Source organism: Pseudochaenichthys georgianus, chromosome 6 (genome assembly GCF_902827115.2).
Source record: "Pseudochaenichthys georgianus chromosome 6, fPseGeo1.2, whole genome shotgun sequence".
Taxonomy (NCBI): domain Eukaryota; kingdom Metazoa; phylum Chordata; class Actinopteri; order Perciformes; family Channichthyidae; genus Pseudochaenichthys; species Pseudochaenichthys georgianus.
The window spans coordinates 44,046,668-44,067,005 of NC_047508.1; the positions used below are offsets into that span (position 1 = coordinate 44,046,668).

General features: G+C 41.7%; 1 protein-coding gene across 2 annotated transcripts in view; it reads left to right on the forward strand.

Moving 5' to 3' along the window:
• LOC117448337 (metabotropic glutamate receptor 8-like) overlaps positions 1–20,338 on the forward strand; it is a 210,540-nt gene that overhangs the window by 101,455 nt on the left and 88,747 nt on the right. For both annotated transcript variants that reach the window (XM_034085593.2, XM_034085594.1), the window contains exons 4-6: positions 15,120–15,255; positions 17,666–17,820; positions 18,838–18,975. In XM_034085593.2, coding sequence (XP_033941484.1) covers positions 15,120–15,255; positions 17,666–17,820; positions 18,838–18,975 — 429 coding nt within the window. The remainder of the gene's footprint in view (positions 1–15,119; positions 15,256–17,665; positions 17,821–18,837; positions 18,976–20,338) is intronic.

A 20,338-nucleotide genomic window follows, 5' to 3' on the forward strand; every position in this document is an offset into this window, starting at 1 on the left:
ACAGGATATAAAGACGGTCTTCCTGGTTGAACTCGCGCTCGGCTTCATTTCATCTTTTAGCCTCTGAAAGTAATAGTTGTAAATAACGCCTAAACATTTCTGTTGTTCTGTAATAACCTTTTTCTTTCTGAAAAATGTGATGACCACATACTAAAGAGTCCTGATGTATTTGAATTGTTCAGAAATACATGTCAAATTCGCCATTTTAAGACTTACGAATAATCTCAAGGAAGCCAGGAAGAAGCTTTTTTATTATTATTATTATAAGTTGGACTGAGAGCTTTGTTGTCACGCCAACAAAGGCTCACGGGTTTCCCAGGAAACCTTTCAAGGTTTGTCGTTGAGCGGCTCAAAGGCGAGACGTGAAAAGGGCGAGCGGGCACATACGTCCTGTTTCTATCTGTCACTTTGACTCAGTATTCACGGGGGGGGGGGGTAACACACTGATAAACACTCGCTGCCATGGCGAACTGTTAATTAAAAGGTCAGTGTAAAAGGCTCCGCCTGAGGCTATGGCTTTAATGATATCTTGTATTACCAATAATTCCATTACACGCCGTGCCTTTGAAAGGTCCGTGTGTTATTTGGTCCGCCTTTCGAGTTCAGTCACTCCCGCTGCGAGACTTTCCTCGGTCAAGTTGAAGAGCAAAGTGAAATTGCATTATTCCTTTCTCTTTGGTCCCATGGCCTTCTGACACGCTTCGTTTGATTCGACATCATTAAATCTGTGCGATATTGAAGCTTGTGTTTGTGCGTCAAAGACAAAAGCAGCTCGGCTTGAAAAACATCGCATTTGGATGTGATGTTGATTATACAACTCGCTTCAGAAGAGAAACGTTTTGAATCATCCATTAAAATGTACTCATTTCCAGTCAACATTGTATTGTACATATATTTCTGTTATTTCTATTCTATACTTATACAGCTTGTTTCAGATTGACTTTTCACCCCATCTAAATGTCCTTAGCCCTTGTATGGTATTCACGTTCGTGTCACTCAGCCAGTGTCCGTGGGTCTGGTGGACCCGCTGCCTTTTTGGGCTTCAATTCAACACAGTTAAAATACTCAACAGATGTTTGCTTCATCCCGATGTCAAGCAATATGAACAGCGTGGTTAATATTTGCCCTTTTACATTTGTTAGATCACATTAATGAATTCAAGTGCTACTTGTCGTTTTGCCCGCTGACCGGCTGGTCCCGTTGCTCGGCTTTTTTCTGTAACTAGCTGATGCTCATCCTCTTCTTCAAAGTCACTGTCAGACTCAGAATTCTCAGAAATGTGATCTTCACATTCTGAAACCTCTTTCTCTTCGTCTACATCTCATGTGTCAAACTCACGGCCCGGGGGCCAAATCAGGCCCGTGGTGGATTTAATTTCGGCCCGCAGGATAATTTCTAATTGCTATTAGATCTGGCCCGCCGGTATATTGCACGCACACCTTCACTCCATCCTGAGGGTTTCCTCCGCTCAGAGCCTGAGCCCAAACATTGATGACCTTGCCCCCGAGATGAGACGCCAAGTGTCTGAGCTAGCATCAGAGAGCAGCAACCTGAGTTCAATGGATGCTTCCTTCTGCACTTCCTCTCTCTCGACAGCAGGGCATGTTTGGTTTCTCTGTGAGGGGAATAGTTTTGTTGAAGCTGTTGTTGGCCTGTGGGGAAATGTACTCATAAGAAATGACTGAAGCTGCAGATAGAGCCATGAGAAATTAATGCAACTGATTATTTAATGTTTCATGTTGTTTTTATAGGCAATAGTTTAAGCTTTGTTAGTTCCAGGTTTAATATGTGCAATGAGTTCATTTCAATAAGTTCTGCAATAAGCTTTATTTATTGTGTCTCGCCCCAAATTTGCAGCTGGGATAGTGTGAAAAAAAGATTGGTTCCCGCAAGGCAACATGCGGGAATGTGAGAGCAGACGGTGTTCATGCTTAAATGTATCAACAATGTTGCAACCTTGTGCGGGAATGGCAGGGGCAGAAACACAAACGTTTCACACACACACACACACACACACACACACACACACACACACACACACACACACACACCATGTATACATCACTTCAGGGGACATTACATTGACTTACATGCATTTCCTGGAGACTTATCCTAACCTTAACCATAACCAACACATGCCTAACCCTAATCCTAAACCTAACCAAGTCTTCACGCTAAAATTAATGATCCCCCTCATGGGGACCTCCATTTTGTCCCCATAAGGGAAGCCAGTCCCCACACGTGACTATGTAAACAGATTTAGGTCCCCACAAGTATAGTAATGCTAGACCACACACACACGGCCCAGACAGGTGCACAGGACCTACACTTTCCACACTTTTGTTAGCCCCGGGTCATCCTGTAAATGTGTAGTGTGGGGGGGGGGGGGGGGTACAGTGGGTGGTCAAGCGTCTTTGAGTTGTGAAAAGCGCTATATAAATAAAATGCATTATTATTATTATTGAAAATGTCTTCTGATAAATGTTCTTCACAGAAAATGAGTGTCAAAATGTATTGATATCATTTTTCTTTAGCTACATAATGAAAACGAGTCCCACAGACCCGAATACCATACAAGGGTTAAGAGGCCCTGTTATGCTTTTGAGGTTGTCCCTTTCCTGTAGTGTGTTATATAGGTTTTAGTGCATGTAAATGGTCTGCAAAGGCTACAATCCCTGAGTTCCTCCAGAGGGAGTTTCTCTCTACTCTTACAGGCCTTTCTGTTTCTGCAAAAAAGATCAATTATCGTAATTGTTATTTGATAGCTTATAAAATATGATTTTTTTTTTTTTAAATGAAACTATTATAACTAGCAACATAAAGAAAGTAGCTGTACAGATTACTACATTGACAGAATGTATGAATATATTCAAAAATGAGCAGATTAGCTGCTTTTAATATTCAGTTATGTTTCAATAATGTCTGTTTGGAAAAAGAACATTGTGAAAGTATTATTATTTTGTTAATTCTACAAACAAACAATCGATCGATCGACACCCTGACTAGCCGTACGTGCACATAGTATTGATTAAATGCTAACTGTTCCACATTTTGAAAATCTGAGGATTATAAAAGATGTTTGGTAAAATGCGAAGAGCTGCGTCAAATGTTCAGGTCATGATTTTTTGTGAAATTTACAGTAGGTGAATTTAGCTTCCGAGTAGATTCATCAATTTGGCAGAAAGCAGAAGGTCCTACCATTAAACACAATAAATATTGAAGACGTGACGGCAGCCTAAGACATTATACAACATGTCAGAAATCCTCAACAGACTGCTGGTAACTTGTGTCCATATGAGAGCAATTTCATCTGTTAAATCGTTTTTCAGAAAGGGGCGCTGAATGATGAGCTCCAGGTAATGACTTTATTTTTTCCTTTTTGAATATAAAGTATATCTGCAGGAACTTCAGTGCAGAAGCTTACAGCCGAGATGTTCCCTGGAGAGCTTAAAGCAAATCCTCGGGAAGCTGCAGGGGTTTCTTTATCTGCTTCCCAGGGAATGGGAGTGTGAGTGTGTGTGTGTGTGTGTGTGTGTGTGTGTGTGTGTGTGTGTGTGTGTGTGTGTGTGTGTGTGTGTGTGTGTGTGTGTGTGTGTGTGTGTGTGTGTGTGTGTGTGTGGTGTGTGTGTGTGTGTGTGTGTGTGTGTGTGTGTGTGTGTGTGTGTGTGTGTGTGTGTGTGTGTGTGTGTGTGTGTGGTGTGTGTGTGTGTGTGTGTGTGTGTGTGTGTGTGTGTGTGTGTGTGTGTGTGTGTGTGTGTGTGTGTGTGTGTGTGTGTGTGTGTGTGTGTGTTCTAGCATTTCTATACTTGTGGGGACCTACATCTGTTTACCCAGTCACGTGTGGGGACTCGCCTCCCTTATGGGGACAAATTGGAGGTCCCCATGGGGAATCATTTTTTAGGGTGAAGTTAGGGATAGGCATGTGTTGGTTATGGTTAAGGATAAGTCTCCAGGAAATGCATGTAAGTCAATGTAATGTCCCCTTTCATGCGGGACTCCGTTAACTGATTTTTTCCCACTTTGTCGCCCAAACTTAATTTAGTGGATTTGAGCGTGGCAGGAGAAGACTCACTCGCTGATTTCCCCACTTTGGTTTTTCACATATTGGAAAAGTCTCAGTTAAAGCTCATTAAAACCATGCAGTGTGCGTCCATCTTTATTATTTCCACATGTATCGGCAGTGCCTTCGTCAGGAAGAGCCTCTCATACGGATACATGTTTGTTGTCCAACACAGTGCGGCTATGAAACATGATTGAATGCTGCAGAATCGTCCGATAATATTTCCATCTGTTTTTTTCCAGCTCTGTGCATTTAACGTGCTTCTGTAAAAGCATGTAACCGTATAATAAACGTATTATATTCTTTCCAAGATCTTGTGACACACATACAATGAAGTCCTTGGCCGTGAGTTGGACACCTCTGCGCTAAAGGTTATACACTGAAAAGATTAGGAGATTCAGTTTCTGTCCATCAAACACATTTTGTACATCTGTTCTCATATCGAAATATGTAAGTACGTTTATTTATAAAGCGCTTTTCACAGACAAAGTTACGGAGCCCCCTAGGGGACATGGAGAAGAAGACGATGTTTATTTGCAAAGAAATAATGCAAGATCTCGCAAAACTTTTTATTTAGCTCAATGTACTTCCTGGTCAGTTCGGCTGCTACGGCAACACAGAAACCACAACAAGCGGTTCATCGATTTTACTTTGAGCTTGGCCTTAAATATACAGATATAACATCAGTGCTTGGGTTTCACATCAGTGAAAGACACCTCAAGAGAACACTCGGAGCGAGGGGACATGCACGTCGCAAAGCATACTCTGAGCTGAGTTATTGACGGATTCGAATTTCGCGGATCAATAACTGAAAAACTGTAAAAATACAAACATGACTTTACAACCAGAGCAAGGTAGACAACGAGCTAGAGAGTCGTTTTTATCAGAACAGTTCGATACGCCCCGCCATCCGAGCTAAACTTCAAGAATTGGTCACAATCTGCAGCTGGAGGAGGGAGAGGAGGAGTGCTTAGGGACCGTCTACAAACTGCAACGGGGTTTTGCGAGAGGTTTTATTTTTTTAAATACATTTTTTTCGTCTCCATGTCCCCTTGGGGGCTCCGTACAAAGTCTCAAAGTGCTTGTCAAAACAATAAAACATCATCATAGGAATCGTACAATGCTAAATGAACACACAAGCCACTTGTTAAGAAGTCATACAAGCACCAAAACACAATAAAACAAAATAAAAACGTAGTATAAAATCAAGCCCACCGGTTACCCAAACGCCTGCCAGCTTAGGAGCCACGGCTTCGAATGCTCGATCACCGCGGGTCTGAAGGTGGGTACGCGGGGCAGACGGTAAATTGCGCATGTGTGACCTGAGTGGGCGGGCTGATGTATACGGAGGGATTAGGTCAGCCACATAGGCGGGAGTCTGACCGTGCAAAGCTCTGTAGGTGAGAGTGAGGGTTTTGAACTGTATCCGAGCTACAGGGAGCCAGTGAAGAGATCTCAGTGTCGGGGTAATGCGGGACCGTTTAGTTGACCGGGTGAGAAGTCTTGCAGCTGCATTGTGGACTGCCTGCATGTATATATTACCACAGTTTAAAGAGGACATGTTACGGTCATTTCAGGTTCCTTTGTGCCTCGACTGTGACATGTTTACGTGCTTTAATCCAGTTTCACAGCAGGAGGTAAAATATTAATATCTGTTGTTTTACAGACAGATGATTGACAGAAGTTAAAGGAGGGTCGTAAAATCCTCAATGCCGCTGTCAGTGAAGTATAATGCAATAACATCAGAGATGCCCTTCAGTCCTTCATAGAATATAAATAAATAAAACCGGCATAGCATGCTATCTGTTCTGACAGGTGAAGATGTATTGCTTTAAATTATTTTTCTTTTTACTTAAAATGCAAAACATACACCAAGAAAGAGTAATTCTAGTGGTGTCCCAGATACACCAGTTGCCATGACGAGGTGTTTTTCATGAATAATGCTAATTGAGTAAAGTCATGTTATTCGGAAGGAGGAAACAACAAACCTGTGGCCATTTTGTTTTTAAACTAAACTCATTCCACAGCTTGTATTTAATCGGTGTATTCATGGTCTGTGTTATTAAAACACGTTATTCACTTTTGTAAAACTTCCTCTGATTGAAGTGCTGCACTTATTAGCATACTGTACTTTGCATTAGTGTTAACAATGCTATCATGCTAACTTTGAATTACCTCTTTTTACAAAAGGGTGCTGCACAAATGAACTCACCTTACCCTGCCTTAGTACTTATTGTAAAATGCTAGCATGCTAACATTCAAAACTAAGATACTGGTGACAAGGTACACATTATATATGCTAAACAGCAGCATGTGGGCGTTAGCATTTAGCTTCAAGCACAACTTTGTGAGCTGCCTATTTAACCAACATGTATGAGAAAAGCTAAACGTTTGTTAAAAAGGACTTCTTGCTTTGTATTTTATGTCTAATTGTTCCCAGAACAGCTGGTGTTTATGCTAGCTTTGTTTACAGACAGAGCATTCGCTAATATGATGACAGCAAGCAGGTTTTCAGGCTAATGATAGCATTTTAATGTTTTTTTTTTAATTTAGCATTGATTAGCTTTAAAGCAGGGGTCTCAAACTCAAGGCCCGGGGGCCAAATCCGGCCCGCGACTTCATTTTCTGTGGCCCCACAAGAGCTTGCAAAGAATATAATATGTTTATTATACGGTTACATGCCGATTTACAGAAGCACGTTGCCCATAAACTACATGTCCCACAATGCATCTCAAATATGCCTTCTTTCTCAGAATTTGACTTTTTTTCTTCAAAATATGACAATTTTCTTAGAATTTGACCTTTTCTCAAAATGTATTTTTTTCCAGAATGTGGCTTTTCTTTTTCAATCATTTTGTGACATTCTCACTGAAGAGACTTCCAATTATTTACCCTATCTTCTGCTTTCACATGTAGTTAATTATGAAGTTATTACCCTATCCGATAATAATCCAATGCAGAGGCAATAATGTAATATAATACATTATTTTATATATATTAAATATCTATATATGTCTTTTCATATAGTCTTAAAGTTACAACCGGCCCTTTAAGTGCAACCATAATGTGAATGTGGCCCGTGATGAAATTGAGTTTGACACCCCTGCTTTAAAGGTACCTCTGTCCTTATAGTTACCTGTTGGTGGTCAGCTGGCTGGTCATTTGAGTATTTTCAAATCATTTGATTCATCGTTTGATCTGTGGTGTAATATGAGTTTTTGAATTGCGTTGAATGAAAAGTGAAAAATGAAGTGAGACGATGCAGCCTGACCTCCAAACGTTCAAATATATAATCCCAAACCATGGTTTTAAAAAGGAGCCTGCGAGGTGCAGCGCTCTGATCCGATGGCCTGATGGACCTGGGAAAAGCAGGAATGAGTTCGGAATTGAATCCATTTTTCTCTGAAAGCGCCTGAATGATAATGGCAGCCGAGTCTTAAATGTTTTTATCTCCGTCTCTTTTTCTCTGAAGTCTCTGAGGCTGAGCATCTGAACACAGCTTCTGTCTCTTGAACTAAATCAATGTGTACCCTTCAAGCTATAGGTTGGTTATTTCTGGTTCTTTTTACCATAATTAATTCTATCTATTTGTAACCTTACCATGGCATACGACATCATGTTACAGGCTGACAATATAACATCTATAAAGCAAAAGGTATACTGTAATTGAGGAGGTGCCTCGAATGGAAACATGTAATACTTTGCAGTTTGCTGAATGAATGCTCCATTCAAACCCAAGACATTCCTTCATCATTCATCTGTTTATGTTGCTTTAAACAAATGATTACTGAACACCACCGTCAGTCAGTGCACACCTCAGGCATTTTGTGGATCTGGATTGCGTCTTGTTAACACCTTTATCACGCCTCCGCACCTGCAATAGCGGGTTTTGTTTTCTTACCGTCTGTCCGTACGTCTGTTTATACCGTTCTTGTGAATAGGATTTCTCAGGAACTCCTTGAGAAAATGTTTTACATTTAGCGCAAATGTCTACCTAGAGCCTCAGACTTTAAAACACACGTTGGCCTTAACTCAAGTATGAATTTGCTATTTATAACAATTTCACCGTATTTAGCCACGCCCCTTTTCCCACTTCTGGTTCAAACGCTTGTCTTAGTTCCTCTGGTTTAGTACCAGCATCTATCCATCTATGTTTTGGACACAACGTTTTGGGATGATTTAAGATTTATTTATTTTATGTTCTTTTTGGAAACGTTTTCCACATACTGTATGTTCAATCAATCAATCAATCAATCAATGTTTATTTATAGCCCAATATCACCGATGTTACATTTGTCTCAGTGGACTTCACAGTGTGTACAGAATATCAGTATGACAATACGACACCCTCTGTCCTTAGACCCTCTGTCCTTAGACCCTCTGTCCTTAGACCCTCTGTCATTAGATCCTCTGTCCTTAGACCCTCTGTCCTTAGACACTCTGTCCTTAGATCCTCTGTCCTTAGATCCTCTGTCCTCAGACCCTCTGTCCTCAGACCCTCTGTCCTTAGATCCTCTGTCCTTAGACCCTCTGTCCTTAGACCCTCTGTCCTTAGATCCTCTGTCCTTAGACCCTCTGTCCTTAGATCCTCTGTCCTTAGACCCTCTGTCCTCAGACCCTCTGTCCTTAGACCCTCTGTCCTCAGACCCTCTGTCCTTAGACCCTCTGTCCTTAGACCCTCACATCGTACAAGGAAAAACTTGCGGAGAAAACCCACAGTTTAAAGGGAAAATGGGAGAAACCTCAGGGAGAGCAGCAGAGGAGGGATCCCTCTCCCAGGACGGACAGACGTGCAATAGATGCCGTGTGTAAATTGAAAAGATAATACATTTGCAACATAGGTAGTCCAAATGTTTGGAAATGCATGTGTGTATAATAGGAAGATAAATCCACGAGGATATCCATCCAGGACCGATGATCCAGGACCACAGCCACGACTCAAGATCCAGCGCTCGCGATCCAGGACCCAGGACCGCAGGATCATCCATGACTCCGGATCCCGGCGTATATAGACACCAAAAAGAAAGACATTTGGGGAAGCTGGGTTAATCGGAACATGAGAGTGCAGGTATAGACAGAGAGAAGGAAGAAGTAAGATGTCCCCCGACAAACTAAGCCTATATCAGCAAAACTAGGGGCTGGGGCTGGATCTAATCAGCCCTAACTATAAGCTTAAGCGCACTCTTAAAAATGGATAGGGACACAAACTGGAAGCTGATTCCACAAATGTGGAGCTTGATAAGAAAAGGCTCTGGCTCCCATTGTACTTTTAGAGACTCTAGGAACAACCAACAACCCTGCATTCTTGGAACGCAATGCCCTAGTAGGACAGTAGGGTATAATGAGTTCTTTAAGGTAAGATGGCGCCTGCCCATTTAGGGCTTTGTAGGCGAGAAGAAGAACTTTATGTTGAATAAAAGTACCTTTTGGTTTGCAACAGAAACAGAAGATACCCGGGCGGTGTCTGTGGGAATGTCTCGCATGTTAGGTCTGAGGATGTGTAAAGATACCTTCAGTTTCACTTGTTATCTCTTTGCTGCAGAAACCTTTAAACTCCAAAGCTGTAGTTATAAAGAAATCTCTGCTGTTCAAACAATGGAGGTCAGACCAAACAGAAGTGATTATTTTCTTAGTTTATTTGTTCCCTAAAGGTTTCTTGCGAATAATCGGCCGACGCGTTGCTGGGTCCAAACCAAATAGAAGTAAAGAATCCACTCCCGAGCCAATTAAAGCGGAGCTGCTTCCGTGAGGTTCGTCTGCAGCCTCTTTGCTGCTCTTCATGACAGAGGAACAAAGTTCATCTTCAAGACTCCACCGCTGCTCTTGTTTATCCGCCCGGGGGGGGGGGGGGGGCGCAGGAACCATATCACACACTTCAAAATGTGTTTGCGGCGGCCGAGAGAGTTTAATGATGTGAGGAAGAGAAAACATCCACTTTTATTACAGAACCTCGAAGGGAAGCCGTCGAACAGGCAGAAGAGAAAACAAGTCATTACATTAAAAGACACGAATAAAACTGGATGAAGAAGAACGCACGGGATATTTAACTATTTTGTGGTCATTACGTGAGAATATGTTGCCCGCTATGCCAGGAACTGAACAATCCCTGAAATGGGAGATTTAACATCACAGTTTGAGGAGACATTTGTTTACAACATATTTAACATGACTGAACATTGTTCCTGAAACTCGAAAGAATCAGAACTTTAAATGACTTGGATTGTGCACCGTTTTTCCGTCCGTACAACCCCTCAAACAATACTACGGTATACATAGTGCTGCTGGGAAAATACTGAGTGTCCTCTTCCAACATGAGAGTAACGTGCTAACAAAGGAATCCCAACTGTAGCTGTGAACATGACAGGATGTGTGATGACCTGGAAGAGCATCAGGACTGCTTGAGGCAGATGATAGCTATGTGATTAACATGATGACTCAGCCTCTATGGAGAGAGACATCAAGCATGCTCATTTCTGACGTGGAGCTAATCTGAAGTAAACATTGAATACTGCTTTCTATTCCTCCATCTTGAGACTGTGTGACTCCCTCTCTTGGATATCAGCGTGTGAAGGACACTGCTCAGGAACTAGTTGATGCTCTGCATGTGACGACTACTTCCCTTCTGGAGAGGATCAGAGACACGTGGATCCTGAGGTTGAAGCTCAAACCGGGGACCAGGGATTATTAACATTTTTAAGTATTCCGAAAAAGTGAGAATTTTGATATTTTGAGAAAAAAGTGTGAATTTGGGGATTTTGAGAAAGTCATTAATTTTGAGAGAAAGTCATAATTTTTGGAGATTTTTGGAAAAAAGCCAACATTTTGAGAAAAAACTTTTTACATGACAGGATGTATGATTATCTACAAGAACCGGTATTCCTCCATCTTGTGATTGTGTAACTCCCTCTCTTGGATATCAGCATGTGAAGGACACTGCTCAGGAACTACTTGATGCTCTGATGACTACTTCCCTTCTGGAGAGGATCACAGATACATGGATCCTGAGGCTGAAGCTCAAGCCGGTGACGAGTGAGATTTTCCTAACAAGTATACACTGTTTTATAGCTTGCTGGGCTCCATAGTCTGCCACGTTGCCAATTGTGTGCCTTTAAAACGTTGATAAAATAGTTTTGAGCGTCACAACCTCTGGGAAATGACTGATCGCCGTCAACATGTGATGAATTTGGTCCGATTGCGTCTGGAAATCGGACCAATCCTAACGTTGCATTCGCGTGATGATGTGGCTGGCTTTTCTATGGAGAGAATCGACCCAGTCTATCTCTCTCCAAAGATGTCATTAAGAGATAAAGATATACAGGTACAAACGTAGAAAATTGGATAACAGTTTAATCCTTATCTTCAACCCTTTGTACCACTTCCCATCGTCCTCATCCTCTGCTCGACAAGAAAGAACGAATCAACCCAAAGTTATATTAAGCCATCATTATGAGCAGATGCTGCATTAAGGAATCCTTAGTGAGATGTTAGTGATCACTTCACAGCGTTTAGTAGTGTCTGGCAGTATTAATAAACTCTTTGACCTTTTGTTTGAGCCCCTGCAGATGACGGTTTAATATTCTCTGTGGTAATATATCACAGCAGCAGTGGCGTGAAGATAAGAACGATACAAACAGAGAAGATAATTAAAACATTACATCAGACACACAATGGGGAAAGGGTTAGAAGAGATGTGCTGATAGAAGAGGGGCACAAGAACGAAGACTGTTCAGGAAGTGCAGTTATGTTGTCAAATGGGATGCTTCTATTCTGTATTCACTTGAGGTCTGTTGCCTTTTGGTGCCAGTCTAGTGTTGGGGTCCAGACTTAAATATCTAACAGTTAAATGGATGTAGATTGTGTACAGATCGTCATAGTCAATGGCGTCTTGTTACAAAAAATACTGTTGGTGCTGATACATATAGGACATGAAAGTCGTAACCTTTGACGTCCTCCATTTGTTTGTGGAGGTCATAGAGGCTCACGTTTGGCTTGTTGGCCGTCGTCATCTCGAATAAGACATTTTCAAGGCAACCAAAATGTTACAATTAACTTGAAAGATGTGAAAACTAGGGCCGGGACTTTAACGCGTTAATTAAGATTAATTAATTACACAAAAATTAACGCGTTAAAAAAATGTACGCATTTTAATCGCACTTATTTTTGCACAGCGGAACGTTTCTCACTGGATGAGTTTCAGGCGTACCGATTATACTGGAGCACCAACTAACGTTCACGACTTCAGCATGGGACTTCAAACAACAACAAACCACGGTGAACAATAGTCAAACATGAACGAACAAGCTGATGAGACCGCTTTGGTCGGCCCCGTGGATGGGACATTTTGTTTTAAAAAACGGACGGATGGAAGCGTCGACAAGAGCCGCAGCACATCAAGCCTAAAGTATCACCTGAATGCAAAGCATGTAGCAGCTAGCATGTAGCAGCTAGCAGCTAGCATGTAGCAGCTAGCGTGGACGTTAGCCCGACTCCGAGTGCAAGGAACCACACCCTGACCCAACCCACACTCAACCAGACGACTGGTTTCAGGGCCAGGATAAGTCAGTCCACGTCTGAGAGAATAACCAGCTCCCTGGCTCCCTGGATTGCACTCGACTGTAGACCACGTGGAGTAACATCCATGTGAAAATGGCTTCTCACTGTTCTCAGGTCAAATATGTATATTTGATTAAAAATGCGATTAATTTCGATTAATTAATTACAAAGCCTCTAATTAGATTACTTTTTTAATCGAGTCCCGGCTCTAGTGAAAACACAAAGTGTGAAAGGGTTAAAAGTGTAGGATGGAAAACACCATGGTAGTGACCTGTCAATCACAAGTTAGCCATACCCAAAACACACAATACTTTATCGTCTATTTTTACTATCAATTGGATCGTAATTTTCAAAATGAACGCTGTATTAAAGAAGGCTTGCAACTAGAGATTGTGACCATAACCGTGTCAGGAAAATGATTACTGTAATAAATCAATAAAGAAATTATTTTTCCTCGACTTCAATACAATCTGACTTCATTTTGCAATCAGTGGAATCGCCCCCTGCTGGCCTTTGGGGAAAATGTTAAGTTACCTTCTGTCACATTGGCCATGCTTTCATTTCAAACCTTTATTTATCCAGGTGTATCCCATTCAGATCAAGTCGGTTCCACATGAAACATAAAAACATAAACAGAACAGCAAAAAGGACATCTAACAGCATCATTACAGGGATTACAATTTACATAACTATCCACATGAGCAGGTACCAAGAGCTTCCGATTTACTAGCATCCAACCGAGCTTTAAAAACATTTAGTGGCACCAGATTGCTCAGTTTCCATTTAAATTGCAGACTTTTCCAAGACAGAGGAGCTGCGCATCTAAAAGCTATCTTCCCTAAGACAGTCCTCAGGCAGTAGCCACTTACAATTCGCCGTGAGATCAGGGAGCAGATGTAGGATGGAAGTTTCCCTAACATGGCTTTGTATATGAAAATGTACCAGTGACTGAGCCTCCGTACAGTTAGCGAAGGCAAACCAGCGCTTGCATACAGCTTAGTACTTTACCTTGACTGAGATTTTGAATGCAGAGATTTTACTTTTAATTTACATTGTTGTATTGCTACTTTATTCACAGACCCACTTTGTACTCCACCAGGACCTTTGAACAACTATCTTCAGTGACCGTTATGTTAAAGTTCTGTTCCCTTGATTCTTGATATTTGTCCTTGTTGCCCCATATGCCTTCTCTGTAACCAAAAGACTATTGGCACATATGTACACATGGTTTATGAATGTACTGCAGTAAGAACGTTCTGGAAACAGGTTATTGACATTGTATCTGAGATTATTGGAGTTCACATACCCTGTCTCCCAGATATTGTATTGTTGAATGATGATTCTTCTCTTGATCTACAGAACCATCAGAAAAGGGTGCTTTTCGCTGGTCGAACAGCAGCCAAAAAATAATAGTAATACGATGGAAACCCCCACATACTTTATTTATTAAGCAATGGATATCAATCTTCCATGACCTACTAATCTCAGAGCTGTCAATCGCTTCTGCCAATAAGGCTAAGGGGGAACATTAGAGGCTGTTCAAAGAGCTGCTGATCGGGTAATATCATTCATGTAAATGATGATTGTACATATCCGCACACCTTGGTGCAATTGTGATTTATTAGGAGTTAATCGCAATTCAGCTTAAACAGATGAAATGTTATGTGAAAAAAATAAGGAATGAATGTATTTTATGTGGATAAATTGTTATGCTATAAATTGTTATGCTATAATATATATATATATATAATATATAGATGAACTCAGACGATTGCTAAAAAACATCAGGTAGGATTTTCTGTGAAATTGCAAGATGGGTGGGAAGAGAGGGGGACGGGGTGGCATGGGAAAGGGATTCCCTATATATATATTTATATATTTTTTTTTTGTTCTTTCTTTTTCTTTTTGTATTGTCTATATCATTTGTATCTGTATAAGTCCCTTTTGTGAGGGCAAAAAAAAAAAAAACAACAATAAAAAGTTGGTCACAAAAAAAAAACATGTGTCCTTGTTGAGGATGCAAATGGAGCTGATGTGATGCAGGACATATTTAAGACTTGGTCTGACAATAAAGTATAATTACATCATACCGTATGACATGTGGATCGTGATCGACGTCGAGCTCAGATTGGTTGCTCTCCAACTTGAATATTGACTAACCCGACTGTCAACGTTGTGTAATAGAAGCTTACAATGAAGAACCGGTCTATTTCAAACTGAACCTTTACTTTATATTCCTTAAACAGTTTCCAACAAGAACGGGGGAAGACAGAGAAAATGCACTCGACATATTCGTATTAAAAAATGTTCTAACAACAGGAAGCAGTCAGAGGAAGAGACATACTTGCACTTCAAAATAAAAGCATTTCTTGTGAAGCGTACCTTTTAACTTATATCAAGAAATCAAATAATCAAATGTTTTACTGCCTTAAATAAAACAAGTTACAACAGTCAATAAGTCTTGCTCTTTTTTAATACTCAATGTCTCTCTTCATTTCTCTCTCAGGTGGGGTTTGCATCGCTCAGTCTCTAAAGATTCCTCGAGAGCCGAGACCCGGCGAGTTCGACAAGATCATCCTGCGTCTGATCGAGACGCCCAACGCTCGCGCCGTCATCATGTTCGCCAACGAGGACGACATCCGGTAAAAAACACACACACACACAAGTTTGATTTTGTGAAGTTTGCCGATGACAAACAGGTGAATCTTCCCAACACAAATTATCTTACTTTGCAAAATCGTCCGGTATAACGATGATGATATCAGAGCCATGGCGAGGCTTGAAATGTAAAAGACTTTAAACAAAAGGAAAATAAATTGTTCTGTATTTAGCCCAACAGTATTTGTGGCTTTTAAACTTTTTAAACTTCTAAATCTATCTACCGTACTTTTCGGACTATAAAGCGCACCTGCATATGAGCCGCAGCAGCTAAATTGTCCGTCTGTCTTGCTCTCGTTCTGTCTCTCGGTTCCACTTTTACTTTGGCGCGCTACCTGTCTCACTCTTTTCCGGCCTCCAGCTTTTCCTGCTGGAGCCCGCCGCTTAAAGGTGGCGGGCGCGGACCGGGCATAGAGCCCATAGCGTTAAAGGTGGTTAATTGTACCTGTAAAATCCATAGATCTAGGAGGTCCCCTAGTGGCCGTTAGCGGTACAAAAAAAATGGGGAAAAAAGTCGCGACTTATAGTCCGAAAAGTACGGTAAGTAACATTTCTGTTTTTCGGCAGCTAGTTCCTTAAAACAGATTGCTTTCAATAAGGGGAAATATGAAGGGTCTATTTCAGGGGTACTCAAACTTTTTTATTAAAGGTCCACTTGTGAATGTTATACAGCCCCCCCCCCCCCCCCCCCCCCCCCCCAAACCGGAGCGGAGCAACAAAACTGAAATTAAGAAGCAGTTTCTTACGGCGCGCTATGCATGGGGCCGCCTTGAGGGGGTTTCCCGACATGTCGTTGCAGTAAATTAAAGGGTGTTTCATGTTGTCGTTGTTGTGGAGCTTCTTAATCCACGTTCTTTGGGGGCCCCTTTCTGGTCCAAGCACTTGCCTGCCTTTTTATTTTTTATAATGGGACACAGGGTTCGGTCCGGAGTTTGAGAAGCCCTGGTCTATTTCAAGCTTGTTATGTAAATAAGTTATTGGTCTTGTGATTGAGAGGGATCCCCTTAAAGAAAGATGTGACAGAGAACGAATGCTAATCATGATTTTCATTGTCATTTCCTTTTTGAAAGTCTAACGGCCACTAGGGAACCTCCTACATCTATGGATTTAGGAGGTTCCCTAGTGGCCGTTAGCTGTACAAAAAAAATGGGGAAAAAAGTCACGGCTTATAGTCCGAAAAGTACGGTATATCATCAACTGTGGATTGGTGAATGGATTTTCATTATGTGTTGTTTCTGTATTCTTGTTCCCAGGAAGTTAAAGCCTACAGACTTTAGAGCATCTCTGACCTTTCCCCTTTGGAGTAAACAACTTTAAATGGGTTCCTGTACACTTTCCCACAGACATGTCTTTTATCCCCCTTAGGGTGAATTTCAATTTGTTTACTGATCCTTTCATTTTTTCATCTGGCACACTTATCAGTCGGACATCTTCATTTCTACTGTGTGTGTGATTACATAGCAGCGAAGGTAATCACATTCCCATCATGCTCAGCACCGTTTCGTGCAAACTAGCAAATCTCACCTGATGGTAAACATGATCAAAATGATATCTGCTTAACATCAGCATGTGAGCATTATCATTTTGAGCATGACTGTAGACTTTCGTAATCCAATTTCTACCATTTCACTCCAAGAAAAATGTGTAATTTACTTTTGTTCAGTTTTATTGACATATTTAGAAAAGAAATTGTAAAAATAATCTGTTCATCTTCTGAAGGTCAACGTCCACTAAAAACAAACACACACACACACATGCGCACACACACACACACACACACACACACAATTCTGTGTCTGTATATTCTCAATCAGTTCATCCACCGGCCGTTGAGTGCAGATTAAGATAACAAGCTTCCAATTATCTCAGTGAACTAGGAGCCACACACACACACACACACACACACACACAGATATCAGTATTAATCTGAGGCTCTGAATCTCACGCATAGAGACTCTTGAGACCTCACAGAGAAAAAGAGATGACTGAAAAAGACCATCTCGTTTGACCTTTAATTTAATTTAATAATTGACATAGAAAGAAAGACACTGCATGAGGTTCATATTGGATAACATGTCTCAACAACATTGGACTGCTATCAATTTTCATAAAGTCAAGATGTCTGTCCTTTGGTGTATGAACTATTAAGCAAACGACATCTGGACTTTAGTTTAGTGCTTATTAAACGAATAGTATAGAAGTATCTGTAAAATGAACACGTATGTCTAAATCTTACTGTACTCAATGTACTTCTCTCAATTTCACCATTACTCAAAACACAGCTGTGTTTCAGAACAGCTTGTAGCATGGTTGTAGACTCTCAGTTTCATAAAATATGAACAGAAATGTCATTAATATTTAACGGGTAGTAACTCTCTGACGTTTCCCCTGCAGGCGAATCCTGGATGCGGCGAAACGTAACAACCTGACGGGTCACTTCCTGTGGGTGGGGTCTGACAGCTGGGGGTCTAAGATCTCTCCCGTGGTGCAGCAGGAGCGAGTGGCCGAGGGCGCCGTCACCATCCTCCCCAAGAGGGTGTCTGTGGACGGTGAGTCAGGAAGCAGAGCACAAAGAGAGGAAGACATTTAGAAGAATGAAAAGGCTAATGTTGGACTGTGAATGAACTACAGCACGGTCACATGACTTCACGTCACCACCGCTAAGCTAAAGGCGGCTAATGTTGGGCTATAAAGGAACTACAGCACGGTCACATGACTTCACGTCACCACCGCTAAGCTAAAGGTGGCTAATGTTGGGCTATAAAGGAACTACAGCACGGTCACATGACTTCACGTCACCACCGCTAAGCTAAAGGTGGCTAATGTTGGGCTATAAAGGAACTACAGCACGGTCACATGACTTCACGTCACCACCGCTAAGCTAAAGGTGGCTAATGTTGGGCTATAAAGGAACTACAGCACGGTCACATGACTTCACGTCACCACCGCTAAGCTAAAGGCAGCTAATGTTGGGCTATAAAAGAACTACAGCTCAGTCACATGACTTCGCCAGTGGCGTGTTTGCTGACATATTTTATGTCGTAGAAGAACACTTTGAAATCTCCTCAGCTTGTGTCAACCACAGACCTTATTTCAGGCTTACAACCAAAAACACATTCAGAAAACCATTGACTTCCAGACGAGGGAACAGGAAGTGGCAAAAGTCATTTCTGGGTGTGAGGACTCATTCTGGCACCACTCTATTAACTTTCAAACTATCAATGAAGATCAAAAAGCAATGTGAAACACAATGCATTTGAAATGTTTGATGTTTTCACTATTATTTTGACCGTCTCAACGTCAGAGATGAAACACATGTTGTTCCATAGCAGCAAAATGCTTCTCTTTCCCACTTCTTTCTTTGCATCTCTATCTTCTCCTTTTCCTTCTTGTGCATAACTAAAGGTTCTTGGATGTGTTGAGGGCCAGATTTGACTCCGTCTTCAAAAACAAACCAGGAAGACACAAATAAAAATATTTGAATATGAACTAAAGACCCTTTAGAGAGGAGGACATTTAGAAGGAGATCATCAGCGTCATAACACAATGTTTTGTTTCTTCCACAGCGTTTGATCGGTACTTCAAGAGCCGCTCGCTGTCCAACAACCGCAGGAACGTCTGGTTCGCCGAGTTCTGGGAGGAGAACTTTGTCTGCAAACTTGGACAACATGGCAAGAGACCCGGGAGTCCCAAGAAGTGCACAGGTAGGACAATAGTTCATGTTCCCTATGTAACTTATTTGGGTCTTATTTGTGGTTCAGAATAAGGCCTATCAATCACCTACAGAACTAACGGAGGTGTGCAGTGATGATGGGATTTTGTTGACCGAACAGGAAGTTAGCATTGTAACGGCCCGTCTACACTACAGGCATCGAAAAAGGCTTTCAACGCTTCGCCCATTCATTTGAATGGGTTGACGTAGAAGATTTTGAATCTTCGCCGAACTGCATTGTGGGGAGTGGAGCGTGGCTTTGCAAGCATCGCGAGCATCAAAAGTTGAGCAATGTTCAACTTTTGATGCTCCCGATGCTTTCGAAGCTGGCATCAGCCAATCAAATCCCGTTTATGCAAATCCCGCCAGTACAAGCGCTAGCCAATCAAACCGCGTGCAAGCTGGGAGAGCCTCATATTCCAAACGAGAAGTTACGGTAGCAAATCACCCGGTTCTTTACGACCAGAACTATCTACCGGGATACAAACCGGAGGAACCAGGCATGGAGGGAGGTGGCTGAGACAGTGGGTGAAACTGGTAGGTTTTCGCCTGTTTGGGGAGTTTATATCCAGTTTACTTCATTTTAACATTGCTATTGCTTTGTATGTCGGGGGCGGGAGATTCATGTGATTGGTTGTTGGTCGCGTTGCTCGCCAAAAAATCGCCAAGCTTCAGACACGCTCAGCATCAAGATTTGTTGATGCCTGTAGTGTAGACGGGCCGTAAGGGTTCTCTTGACAACAAGCCAATGGGATTGTTAAATGTGCTTTTTCATTACTGCAGACAATAATCTGTGTGGCAAACATAGAACATCACTTTTATGATTTTCGGACCTTAAACGCCATCACCAGAATGAAACGGCTAATGTTGGGCTATAAAGGAACTACAGAACGGTAACATGACTTCACGTCACCACCGCTAAGCTAAAGGCGGCTAATGTTTGGCGATTTAGACGCTTGTTAGCAACCACTGTTTTTAAATTCACCGGTGGGGTATTTACTGATGTATTTTATGTCGTAGAACAAAACTTTTGAATCACTTCAGCTCGTGTTAACCAAAGACCCTACATTTACTTTCAACCATAAATAATCACAGTAATTACATTATCTTTCTCTGTATAGCCGCTCACTTCCTGTCAAAATCCACAGACCCTGAGACTGTGGTTATTCAGGGTCAGCAGTGTGTGTTTCCTTTACATTACATTACATGTTATTTTTGTTAGATGCTTTTATCCAAAGCGACTGACATACTCAAGACACTGCAGTGGGGTTTGAACCCAACGCACTATTCCACTGCGCCACACGCCTCCACACGCGGCCCTCCAACGCTTCTCTTCATTTATATTCATGAGCAGA